At 44.6% G+C, this 12,970-nt stretch overlaps 1 protein-coding gene across 1 annotated transcript in view; it reads left to right on the top strand.

Annotated features, from left to right (window-relative positions):
• Positions 1-12,970, top strand: part of CACNA1C (calcium voltage-gated channel subunit alpha1 C) — a 559,438-nt gene that overhangs the window by 422,401 nt on the left and 124,067 nt on the right. The window contains exons 11-12 of the mRNA XM_023516536.1: positions 5,598-5,758; positions 6,667-6,892. Coding sequence (XP_023372304.1) covers positions 5,598-5,758; positions 6,667-6,892 — 387 coding nt within the window. The remainder of the gene's footprint in view (positions 1-5,597; positions 5,759-6,666; positions 6,893-12,970) is intronic.

Raw genomic sequence — 12,970 nt, 5'->3', positions numbered from 1 at the left:
TTGTACTTCTAACAGTTCCAAAGCCCCACACAGTAAGAGGAAAGGGATATAAAAATACATTTGAAAATATTTTCAAAAAGTCATTCTCATTCCATGCAAATGAGTGAATCATGAATGAAGAATGGATGGATGTGATCTGGAGATGGAAAAGAAACATACACACTTGCATTGACTCTCTTGAGTTAGAGATTGCCCAGAGCACTCTGGACAGTTTTGTTTTTTGTTTTAATCCATTGATCTATGATATAACCCGTGCTTTTGAAAAGCAGGGAAAGAGCAGTCGTGCCCGTCCGCCTCCAGCATCTCAGCTTGGAGGTTCTGCTCCTCTTGCTATGTGGGCACTCCCCTGGGCACTTACCTCTTTAGCCACCACTCAAGATGCAACAGAAATAGCAGACCTTGTGCCACTTCCCAATGGCTCGTTATTACTACTAGGTTGGCATTTAAACCCATTTTCAGATGAGGATCCTGAGGCTTAGAGAGGCCCAGGGTCCTAGGGCTTGTATGTGGCCAAGTCAGAATTCATACCCAGGGGCCTGCTGCCAATGATGGTGCCACCAGGTAATGAGGTTCTGCCCAGGCACAACTGGTCCCTGTTCCTGCGGGGCTGGTGTATCGTGGGCACATAGTGGATAACTCTAGAGCAGTGATTTTCAGTTGGTGTGCTGAGGCACGCTGGTGTGCCATGAGAGATCTTAGGTGTGCCACAATAATTTTAAAGATCATTAATTAAATTATTTTCAAAAGAAGTTCAAAGCACAGTGTTTTTTTACTCCTTTTTTTGATCGACATAATTTAAGTGTGCCACGGAAGTTTAACTATAGGTTCAAGTGTGCCATGAGATAAAAAAAAGGTTGAAAAACACTGGTCTAGACCCATGCCACTGAACAGAAATAAAATACAAGCCACACGTGCACTTGTAAAATGTTCTAGTGGCTGTGTTAAAAAAAAAAAGTAAAAAGAAAGAGGAGGAATGGATCTTAGTATCTTTTATTTAAGCCACTGTCTCTAAAACATTATTTCAACATGTAATTAATATACACAGTCATGTACATGTACTATCTCACATTCATGTCTTTGTACTAAGTCTTTGAAATCCTGTGTATGTGTATTTTTTTTTTTTTTTTTTTTGCAGTTTTTGGCCAGGGCTGGGTTTGAACCTGCCTCCTCCAGTGTATGGGGCCGATGCCCTATTCCTTGAGCCACAGGCACCACACTGTATGTGTATTTTATACTTACTACACATCTCAGTTTAGATTGACCACATTTCATGTGGGCAATAGCCATGTGTTGCTAGAGGTTGCCACATGGGAGAGTGTCACCCTAGAGATTCTGAGCAGACAGCAAACAGTACCATCTATTTTGGATTCTACAGCCCACTGATGATGTCTGTTTGGGGACGATCAAAGCTGACAGTAGATTGAAAACGCCACCAAAAATTATCAAAGTATTCATAATCGTTTTCTGAGATGAAACAGTTTAATGACAACAGAATTTGAGCTTGAAAGTGACCTGTTTCATTTGCAAGACCGAATGATACAAAGTCGTGGTTTATAGAAAAGAAATATTAGAATGGGCTTTTATGGAAAATTTACCAGATTAATGGACTCATTCTGATAATACTAGGTAATCCAGGTCTCCAGTTGGAGGAATTAGTTAAAATGAGGAATTTGCAAGATTTTGAGCTCACTGTTCAAAATAGTATGTAAACAGTTACAGAACAAAAGATTCAGAAAGGCTTTTGCAACCTGCGGGGATTAATCAGATAATCTGTTAAGAGTTTTGAATCTCAACTTTATGGAGTTCTGAAATGAACTTCACAGAGTTCTAAAATTGGGCTTGCCTAGTCCTCAGTGGAAAGTGTTTCCAGTATTCTCTGCCTTTGCCATACCATCAGCGATAAGGCGTGAACCCAAATTGGCCCCAGTCTCTAATAGCCCATTTTAAGTTATTTATAAAAGAATTAAATCTGATGATGTTTGGTATCACTTGTCCTCGCTTCGGTTAATAAAAGATGGGAAGTTACTCTAGCCACTAGCAAGAGCCTGTGATGTCCATCATTTTGATGTTGTCTAGTATTCCAGATGCCTGTCGGCAGTGGCATGCCAAGCAGACTGTCTTGAGAGCGCTGCCCTCTGCTCACTTGCACCCTCAGCCCTAGGTCAGAAGAGCTCCAGGAATGCTAAGCCTTGTCCTCCACAGGAAGTTAGCAAATCTGCATACTGTTGTCTCTGCTGCTCAACCAGCTGGTCAGCCCAGGGCTCTTGCTGCCAGGGGTGGGAGTGGGGGGCGGGTGGGGCTGTGCTGAGTACCACGGTCTGTAAGAAAGTGAACAACACAGCCATCTCCCTTGTGGCCCTTCTGAGCTCCTTGGAGAGGCAGGAACCATAAAAATAAAGATAACTGAATACAAGGAAATGGTAAGTCATTTCCTCTGGGGACCCTTTCCTGCCTAAGATGTCCTTCTGTGCACTCCTCTGTCCCTATGTACTTAGCACCCGCTACTGTGACTGCACACTTAGTGGTCTGGGTCTCGTGTGGGTTTTGTGCAGACAAGGCGGCCTGTGTCTGTTGTACGACTGTTGAACAGCCTGTGCTTGATGTTTAGTGACTATGTGTTGAATGTGTAACCACAATGAGCAATGCAGATAAAAGAGCTCCAGTAGTCCCAGGCGAGGAAGACTAGCAAAGGTTGTCAGCGTGAGCCCTACAGGAGGGCAGGACAGAAGGGACGGAGGACGTAAGCTGAGAGGACATTCTGTGAGCCGCAGAGGCAAGAGCAAGGCCCAGCACTGGGGGAAGGTCAGGTAGAGCCTGGGGTGGCAGGGCAGAGATTTCCCATGGGAGCACGCAGATGCAGAAATTTAGGGAAGTAGATGAGAGACATTCAGATCCATCCCTCGCTCTTCTGTCTGCATATGGAAGTTTCTATTTCTAGAGTAAATGACTTCTGGTTCATGCAAAAGGAGCATGAATAGCAGGCAAATTTCCCCTCCCTGTTTTATCATTTAATTTCTATATCCTCCATGCATATGTAAACACAAATAAATTTACACATTCTAATAAACCATTACATTTATTATACAGTAGGAAGTGTTGCCAGGAAACCAGTTGTCAAGCAAAGCTATATTTTGAAGAGTGGGAGGTGTATAATTATCTTTAAATACTTTCTCTGGATAGTAATTACCACCACCACCACCCAGCCTAAATCCACGTGACTCCTCTGAGTGGTTGTGCACAGGCACAGTCCACTTTAAAGGGACACTGTCCTATATGTCCATCCCAGCCACTCCTGCAGCGTCTGTGCAGAGCATCTCCAGACCCGTGCAATGGGCCTGACCACACAGCACCAGGGAGGGGAACCTAACCAAGTGTTTGGTGTTAATCTCACTCCAAGTCAGCTCCTGCACCCCGCAAGAGAAGGCAGCTTTGATGGCTGTGGACTCTGAGTAACAATTATCAGTGATTTCTGAAACTTGAGACTGTATCTATTTTAAAAGTGTTCTTTGTAACTACAAGGTAAGCTATTTAAGATCAGATACAAGTTTGTCCTGAAAGTTCATTGTCTTAGAGGAAAAAACTATCTTACCAAACTTCTCTGCAATATTAATAATCACAATCACAGGAAAGAAGCAGAGTCATGCCCTGGCAAGATAAGATTCTCAATGCCAAGATTGGTCACCTCCAGAGGTGGCCTCTCTCTGAGGACTACCGGGACTCATTGTCCCATCCCTCTGTCCCTCTTTCCACCTCCCAGTCCTCTCTGGATGGTGTGTCTAGAGCAATGTTTTTCAACCTTTTTTTATCTCACAGCACCCTTGAACCTCTAGTTACACTTTTTGGTCCAAAAAAAGAGTAAATAAAGGAATATACTTACTGTGTCTTGAACTTCTTTCAAAAATAATTTGATTAACAGTCTTTACAAATGTTTGTGGCATACCAGTTGAAAATCACTGGTCTAGAGGATGCAAGGATGCTAGTGTGCGTTTGGAAACCTGGTGGTCTTTCTTCTCTGGGTGGTGAACTTCCCCCAGGTGGTGGGTAAGTGTCTCCTGCAAGGTTTGCTGCTCACCGGAGAGGGTCTTCGCGCTCCCAGGGATGGAATGCAGACCTGTGCAGCCCACCCTGCCCGGGGCACCGCTCCTCCTCCCCTGGCCCTATGTAGGAGAGTGCCATCCTTCCAGCCCTCCACCTAGGTGTTCTGTCAGTACCCCCTGTGCCCTTGTCTCTCACCCCCTACATCCAGTCATCTCAGCCCCACTGATTCCTCCTCCAAAATTGCTGCCAAAGCAAGATCCTCTTTTCTGTTGATAAAGCTACTGCTTTTACCACCTCCACCCCATACAACTGAAAGATGCTTCCTCATGCTATCCCTGGTCTACCAGGTGACAGAGGGACTGGTTTTGTGAGATGTCTGGTTTCTGAAGTCCAGGGCCCTCCCTGCCTGCACCCTCCGGAGGGCCCGCTTCTGTCTCCTCCAGCTCCTCTGAAGCCTCCCCTCTCTCCTCTGCACAGTGTAGGCATTTATTAAATACATTGTCTCCTGAGTTGCCAAATATAGCCGTGTATTTTCTCTGTATCAAGAGGGTGAAATTAGGGAGAAGCTGTAAGCCCCTACACCAGAGAATCATAAAATGTGAGTGTTTCTTTGGATCTCTGGCTAATGGTTCTCAACCATAGTTACACCTGAGAGCCACCAGGGAACTTTTCAAAATGCCAATGGTATTTGGGGGGATATTTAAAAAATACCCAACCCCTGGAGAATCAGATTTAATTGGTTTGGTGTTGGAGCCTGGGGACTAGTGGAGTTTTTCAGAGCTTCCCTGGGCAAGCCCAGGCATCACCAGGTGTGACAGACAGTCACTGACAACAGTCCTAACCAGGAGACTGTGGAAACATCCATGGACCATGCTGAGCATCAGGGCTGTGCCTACTTTCCTGAGCAGAGGATCTGTGCATTCATCAGACTCTCAAAAAATTCTATAACCTCATAAAAGCCAAGAACCTCTGCTCCAGAAGGCCCCCTACACTACGTGGACAAGACAGCTTAGAGCAGGCCCAGAGGCTGGGCTGGACAGAAAGCACTCCTGGCTCTGCCAGTCTGTGATACTGGTCAAGGTCAGGGTAATACTTGCTTCACAGAGTTAAAGAATGGGCAGGAGGCATGAGACACACCTAGTAGGGGACCAGGCATACCACCAGTATAACTAGTGCTGCTCTTAATACTTAACAGTACTGTTTCAAATATGCCATCGTTAGAAAACACAAATGTTTCTATTTATCAAGCACCTTCAACTTCAATGCAGCCAGATTCATTATGAAGTAATTTGATCAATCCCCACAACAATCCCATAAGGTTGACCCTAATCCCATTTCACAGATGAGAGAGCCGAAGCTTAGAAGAATTTGGGGACATCCCCAGGGCCATACCACTAAGTGGCGTGGGCCAGTTTACTGGATGGAAAGCTGGGCCGCTTGACACCAAATTGGGCTGCTCTAGGAAGGCCGGTTAGTCGGAGTGAAAAGAACCAGAGTGGTCCATCTAGGGTTGGAGGAACACTCAGCCAACCTGCCCTTCTCTCCTTTCCCCCTTTCAGCCGATACTGGCGCCGATGGAATCGGTTCTGCAGAAGAAAGTGCCGCGCCGCAGTCAAGTCCAACATCTTCTACTGGCTGGTGATTTTCCTGGTCTTCCTCAACACTCTCACTATTGCCTCTGAGCATTACAACCAGCCCCACTGGCTCACAGAAGTCCAAGGTGAGCAGCAGCCTGGCCCTGTACCACTTTCCTCACACTTACTCAGCCTGGAGTCCCGGAGGGAATATCCACAGGCAGAAGGTCGATGGGAAAGCGGCCCGGTGTCCAGGGCTCTTGGCAGGCACCGTGCTGGAGACACTTGAGGGCCTGGCAGATCTCAAGCCTCCCAGTAAAATACACGACCTTGTTAGAAACAAGCACAGCTAACCTGACCAGGCCCACGCCATCTGCCTGCCCCACAGTCACTGTTGGGCCAGGTGACAGGGACACAAGCTGGAGCTTGTTTGGCTATTTCAGGCCCTGGGCTGCCAACTTCCCAGAGTGGATTTTAAATACTCCAGGCCTTACTGCAGCCTCAAGGGGGTCTTAAACAGAACATGTGAGAAAGACATGAGCCAACAGGCAGAGAAGACAAAAATATCAGCCTGGGCGCAGGGGTCCTCTTTGGGTTCTTACTGCTCTTCCGCCCATCCCCGGGCCCCTGGAAGAGGGCCCCAATAACCAGCCTCAGCGTCACTCCTGGGGAATCAAGCAGACTCCCACTGCAGGGCCCTGAGAGGCAATTGGTCTGGGGGGAAGAGTCATGCTCAGACAGCCCTGCTTCAACTTGTGGGGGCTTGACTTACGTACATCACTCACCTCTCTCAACCTCACCTCTCACCTCTGGAAAACGGGCATGAGAAGAGAATGTGTACTGAGCCTTTGGTGTGTGAAGATGTTCAATAAACATCTCCTGTGGTTGTGACCGGACAGCCCTTTCCTGTTGGTTTGACCCTAATCGCTCTGCTCTGGACTGAGTAGACAGAATCAGTATAAGGGTGGGAGAGCTTCTTTTCCAAACGTGGTAATTGCTGTTTTTTTTTTACCCCCACTCACTCCCTCCCTGCCTGCCTCTCCGGGACTGCCAGACACGGCCAACAAGGCCTTGCTGGCGCTCTTCACGGCGGAGATGCTCCTGAAGATGTACAGCCTGGGCCTGCAGGCCTACTTCGTGTCCCTCTTCAACCGCTTTGACTGCTTCATCGTGTGCGGGGGAATCCTGGAGACCATCCTGGTGGAGACCAAGGTCATGTCTCCCCTGGGCATCTCTGTACTTCGATGTGTCCGGCTGCTGAGGATTTTCAAGATCACAAGGTATGTGGCTCCTCCTTTCCCTCTGGAGCCGGGCCTCGGGGAGAAGCTCTGGCAGAAGGTGAGGGAGGTGGAAGTCCTGGCAGGAGAGGATCTGCAGCTCCTGTGCAATGGAGTTTGTTCATTTAGATGGTATATCGTTTAGAAATTCTTTTGGCTGCTACTAGAGTCTCAACTTGGGGAGTAAGCAAACTAAGAATTTATTTAGTCACAGAAAAGAAGTCCAAAGGCAGACAGCAGAGGTGGCTTCAGGAAAGTGTCAAGGCTCTAGGAGGCTGAGGCAGGCAGAATGCTTGAGCTCAAGAGTTTGAGACCAGCCTGAGCAAGAGCAAGACCCTGTCTCTAAAAATAGTAACCGGGCATTATGGCAGGCACCTGTAGTCCCAGTTACTGGGGAGGATGAGGCAGGAGGATCATTTGAACCCAAAACTTTGAGGTTGCTGTGAACTATAATGCTGCAGCAAAATAAAACTCTGTCTCAAAAAAGAAAAAAGAAAGAAAGTGTCAGGAACTCACTCTCCTCCCTCCTTTCTTTATCAGCCCTGAAACTGATTTCTCCCCAAGGTCACAGGTGGCTTCTGGAGGCTGTGCCCTTATATTTGAACGCAAGGGAGAAAGAGAAGAAAGGCACAAAAGGGTCTGAGTCAGCCTCTATACTCCCAAAAGTCTCCCCCAGACACACCCTTTAGGATGGCTACTGTCAAACAATAGAAAGCAAGGGTGAGGCTCACACCTGGAGCCCTACCACTTTGTGGGCTGAAGCAGAAGGATTGCTTGAGACCAGGACCAGCCCAAGCAAGAGGGAGACAGTCTCTATAAAACAAAGAAAAATTAGCCAGGCATTGCGGTGGGTGCCTATAAGCCCAGCTACTGGGGAGGGTGAGGCAGGAGGATCACTGGAGCCCAGGAGTTTGAGGTTGCTGTGAGCTATGCACTTCAGCCTGTGCAACAGAGTACAAACCTGTTACAAGAGAGAGATTATGTTGGCGAGTTTGTGGAGAAACTGGAACCGTTGTGCACTGCTGGTGAGACTGTGAAATGGTGCAGCCGCCATGGCAAATGTATGGCAGTTTCCAGAAAAAATAAAAATTGAATTAACATGATCTAGCAATTCCATTTCTGAGTATATATCTAAACGAACTGAAATCAGAATCTCAAAGAGATATTTGTTCATCCCTATTCCTAACTGCATTATTCACAATAGCCAGAATGGGAAAACAACCCAAGTGTCCATCAACATATGAGCAATGATCAAAATATAATGTGGATATATGTATGTTACATATATATGTGATAGAATTTTATTTGGCCTTAAAAAAGAAAGAAATTCTATAACATACTACCACAGGGATGACCCTTGAGGACATTATGCTAAGTGAAACGAGGAGAAAGAAAAATACTGTATTATTCCACTTCTGGGAGGTACTTAGAATTGTCAGAATCACAGAGGCAGACAGCGGAATGGTGGTCTCCAGGGGCTAGGCAGAAGGGGCAATGGGACACGAGTGTTTAATGGGGATCATTTCACAGGATGAAAAGAGTTCTGGAGATGGATGGTGGTGAAGGTGCATAGCTTTATGAATGTGTTTAATGCCACTGAACTGCACACTTAAAAATGGTTAAGATGGTTAAGATTTTTATGTTATATGTATTTTAACACAATAAAAAGAATTAGAAGCAAAGAAGCTCTCCAGAAATCTGACCAAGGGCTTCTGTTCTCCTTGGCCACCCCTGCTGTCAAGAAGGCCGAGAAATGCAGTCCTTTTGCAGGATAGGTGCTGCTGCAAATGCAGTCAAGGTCGTAGACAGGCAAGGGACACGTGCCACCACCGGTGGCTTTCATCCCCCTGCCACAGTTGACCCCTACACCTGTCTGCCCATCACCCACCACCAGCTGCCATCTCCCCTGGTCAAGCGGTCATTCTCAAGAAAAGGATAGCAGCAGCACACTGTGGGATAATAGTTCTCCACTGTATCATGGTGCATTTGGGATGGTGAGAGCAATGAATATATTCTGAGCAGCTGTACTGAGATGTAATCCACATACCATACATTCTTCCCCTTAAAGTATTTGATTCAGTGTGTGTGTGTGGGGGGGGGGGGTTGCACTTTCACAGGGTTTTACATTCTAGTTTTAGAACATTTTCATCACCTCAAATAGAAACTCCATACCCACTCCCCATGTCCCCCACCTGGCCTCCCAGCCCAAGACAATCACAAGTTTACTGTAGGTTTTGATGGGTTTGCCTACTTTGGATGTTTCATAGAAATGAAATTACCCACTGTGTGGTCTTTCATAACTGGCCTCTTTTACTTAGCATGGTGTTTTCAAGAGCCGTCCAGTGTAGCATGAGTCACTACTCCATTCCTTTCATGGCTACATTGTATAGACATACTACGTTTTGTTTGTTCAGTGATCACTGATGGACGTTTGGTTGTTACCATCTTTGATTACTATTAATAATGCTGCTATGAACATTCATCTCAAATTTTTAATACAGATGTTTTTTCATATCTCTTGGATACATATGTAGGGATAGAATTTCTAGATCATTTGGTAACTCTGTTTAAAATTTTGAGGAACTGTCGAACTGTTTTCCAAAGAGACTGGACCATTTTACATGTCCACCAGCTATGTATAAGAGTTCCAATTTCTCCATAGTCTCACAGCCATCATTTTAATGAAAGAATTCAGGAGAATAGAAATGCATCAGAAAGCCTCTCAAGAATATAAACATTATTTCAAAAAAAAATTTGAGATATATACCTGATTTGAGTGTAATTTATATTTCTTTTTTGTCCTCTCTTTTTTTAAAATTTTGGATTAAGGGTATCTGTGATTAGGTTATATTGTTTGCATTTATTAGGTAAAGTCCAATTTGTAGTTAAGCCCTTCACTCAGGAGTTGGGCCATATATCCTCCATTCTACCCATTAGGTGAGAACTTACCAACTTCTCCCCCCCTATTGAATTGAATTGTGTTTTTCTGTCCTACGGGCCTAGAGTTGTTCATCTACCAGTTTCATATTAGTATTGAGTACATTGGGTGCTTGCTTTTCCATTCTTGTGAGACTTTACTTCGGAGGATGTTCTCCAGTTCCTTCCAGATAAATACAAAAGGTGTAAAGTCTCCATCTTTCTTTATGGCCAAATAGTACTCCATGCTATATATACCAGTTTATTTATCCATTCCGGGGCTGATGGGCACTTGGGTTGTTGCCACATCTTTGCAATTGTGAATTGAGCTTTAATAAGCATTTGAGTACAAATGTCCTTATGGTAAAATGATTTTCTTTCTTCTGGGTAGATACCTAGTAATGGGATCAAACAGAAGGTCTACTTTTAGCTGTTGGAGGATTCTTCATACTTCTTTCCCGGAAGGCTGTATTAGTTCGCAGTCCCACCAACAACACACAAGTGTTCTCTTCTCTCTACATCCACACCAGCATCTGCAGCTTTGGGACTTTGTGATATGGGCTATTCTCACTAGGATTAGGTGATACCTCAGGGTGGTTTTGATTTGCACCTCCCTGATGATTAGGGAAAAGGAGCATGTTTCCAGGTGTTTCTTCTTGGGAGAAGGTTCTGTTCATGTCTCTTGCCCAAAGATAAATGCAATTATTTGCTCTTCTCTTGTTAATTTGTTTGAGTTCTTTGTAGATTCTGGTTGTTAGCCCTTTGTGAGATTTTTAGCATACCAATATCTTCTCCCATTTAAAGGTAGTCTATTTGCTTTAGTTGTTGGGCCCTTAGCTGTACAGAAGCTTTTTAGCTTGATTAGGTCCCACATTTCTTAATGTGGGTTATGGTCAACCTTGGAAGACACCTGGAGAAAGTTTTTCAAACTACGACCTCCCCCCACTTCAAGGTATGATGCCTTGTGCCAAGCACACAACGTACTCAGTGACCAGAAGATTTCATCATTAATCTAATTATTAAGATGGCTATTAGTGGAGAAAGAAGAAGGAGAAAAGAGCTAATAGTGACACACATTCTTATTCTTTCTTATTTACCTTCCATATGTATGTTATGTGTCAAGCTCCAAAAGACAGAAAACTAAGGGGTAATCTGAGACAGAATATAATGAGTTGGCAAAGTGAGTGTGTGGAGTACCTGTTATGGGCACTTCGAAGTGTTTAACATCAGATGGAGGACTTGAAGGAGATGTAGAATTTAAATCCACTTTCAGTGCTCTCAAGCAACAAACTTCTTTCCCCTCCATCCCTCCAAAACTGAGCTCTTCCGGGATGTCCTTGAGTAGGTCAGCATTAGAGAAATTCCTTGGTTTAGAGTAAAAGTAGTAGAAATACTAACAATAGCCATTAACATGTGTTTATTTTACCAGATAGGATGACCCAAAAGCTTACATATGTCAGCTCAATGAATCCTCACAGGCACCAAAGAGGGTAAGGATAGGGTACTATTGTTATTACTCCCATTTTGCAGATGAGAAAATTGAGACTTAGAGAATTAAGTTACTTGCCCAAGCTTATAAATAAACTTCTCAGGGAAATGCCAAGATTCAAAGGCAGGCCTGCCTGTCCAGCGACAGGTGCTGTTTCCCTAACTCCTGCCTGGACTGCAGAGTTGATGGGCTGAACTGACTTGTCTGTGCTCCTGAGACAGGGCTTAAAGGAGCTTGGCATCACACTGATTCTTGTTGCTGGGTAATTACTGATTCTACTTGCTCCTCCTGGAGTCAGGTAAAAGCTATTTTTAACTTGGAGTTTTCAGTCTCTCTTAAATAATTCCTGAAAGTCCATGAGTTTCGGGTTTTGTTTCTTAAATTTCTGCAGTTATTATTTTTTTTTGTTGTTGTTTGTTTGTTTGTTTTTTGGCCAGGGCCAGGTTTGAACCTGCCACCTCCAGTATATGGGAACGGCACCCTACTCCTTTGAGCCACAGGTGTCACTCTTTTTTTTTAGATTTCTGTAGAAAAGAAATCCTACTGCTAGGTATTGTGATGGCATCTTGAAGAGATTTAACATCCATTCTATTTATTTAAATTTATTTCAAATCTGAAAATATTGCCAAGAAACCACTTTTCAAAATCAATCAGAGAGCTTCACAAGAAGTAGTAGTATAATGTTCAGATCTCCTGAAGGTCTATAAAAAGAAGGCCTTCATTATCTAGTTGGAAGTTACTTTAGCAAAGGCCATCATTCTTCCTCTCTTCAAATCTCCGGGCTCTCTGGGGAAAATAGCAAAAAGATGAACTGTGCTTGGGAATCCCATGAACCTTATTCAAACCCAGCCTTGGGAGCATGGTGCACTCCAGTAACTAGAAAATGCCTGAAATATGGGCCAGGAGTGGACACTGTGGTCCTTGAGCTGAGCCTCAAGCTAGGTCATCTGTGCACGGTCCTTCTATATGTCTTTTTCTTCTTTTAAAACCTCTTGGGGGAATACTTTGCACTGTCTTGCTACTCTTCATGTGTGGAAGGAGCACTTTTTACAATGTGGTCTGAACCAACTTGGCTAAGCTCACCTCTAGAGACTTCGGCCAGCAGTTCCTGGAGAGCTCCATGATGGTGGCCTGATTGCCAACTGTGTCCTTTGTCCACTTTCTGTGCTTATAGTATAGTCCTTCATATGCAACTGGAAAACTTGGTTCTTACATCTCCATTATCTTCTCCAAACTCTAGTCCCTAATCATGTCAATCAAGATTGTACTTTGAGCCTGGGCATGGTGGTGGCTCACACCTGTAATCCCCGCACTCTGGGAGGCTGAGCTGGGAGGATTACTTGAGCTCAGGAGTTTGAGACTGGCAAGAATGAGACCCTGGCTCTACTAAAAATAGAAAAACTAGCTGGGTATTGTGGCAGGTGCCTGTAGTCCCAGCTGTTTGGGAGGTTGAGGCAAGAGGTTTACCTGAGTTCAGGAGTTTGAGGTTGCTGTGAGCTATGACAACACAGTGCTCTGCACAGGGCAGCAAAAGTATGAGACATTGTCAATAATAATAATAATAGTAATAATAAAGATTGTACTTTTGATAGTTATTGGCTGAGAAAGCACATAGTGGTAAGAGCCTCTCTGAATTCTGCAAAACTTTCAAATTAATTTGAATTTTATTAATTCCT

The sequence above is a fragment of the Otolemur garnettii genome, unplaced genomic scaffold (genome assembly GCF_000181295.1).
Source record: "Otolemur garnettii isolate 467f Iridium unplaced genomic scaffold, OtoGar3 scaffold00092, whole genome shotgun sequence".
Classification (NCBI taxonomy): Eukaryota; Metazoa; Chordata; class Mammalia; order Primates; family Galagidae; genus Otolemur; species Otolemur garnettii.
The sequence above is the reverse complement of the archived record's forward strand: the minus strand, read 5'-3'. Positions and strand labels throughout refer to the sequence as shown.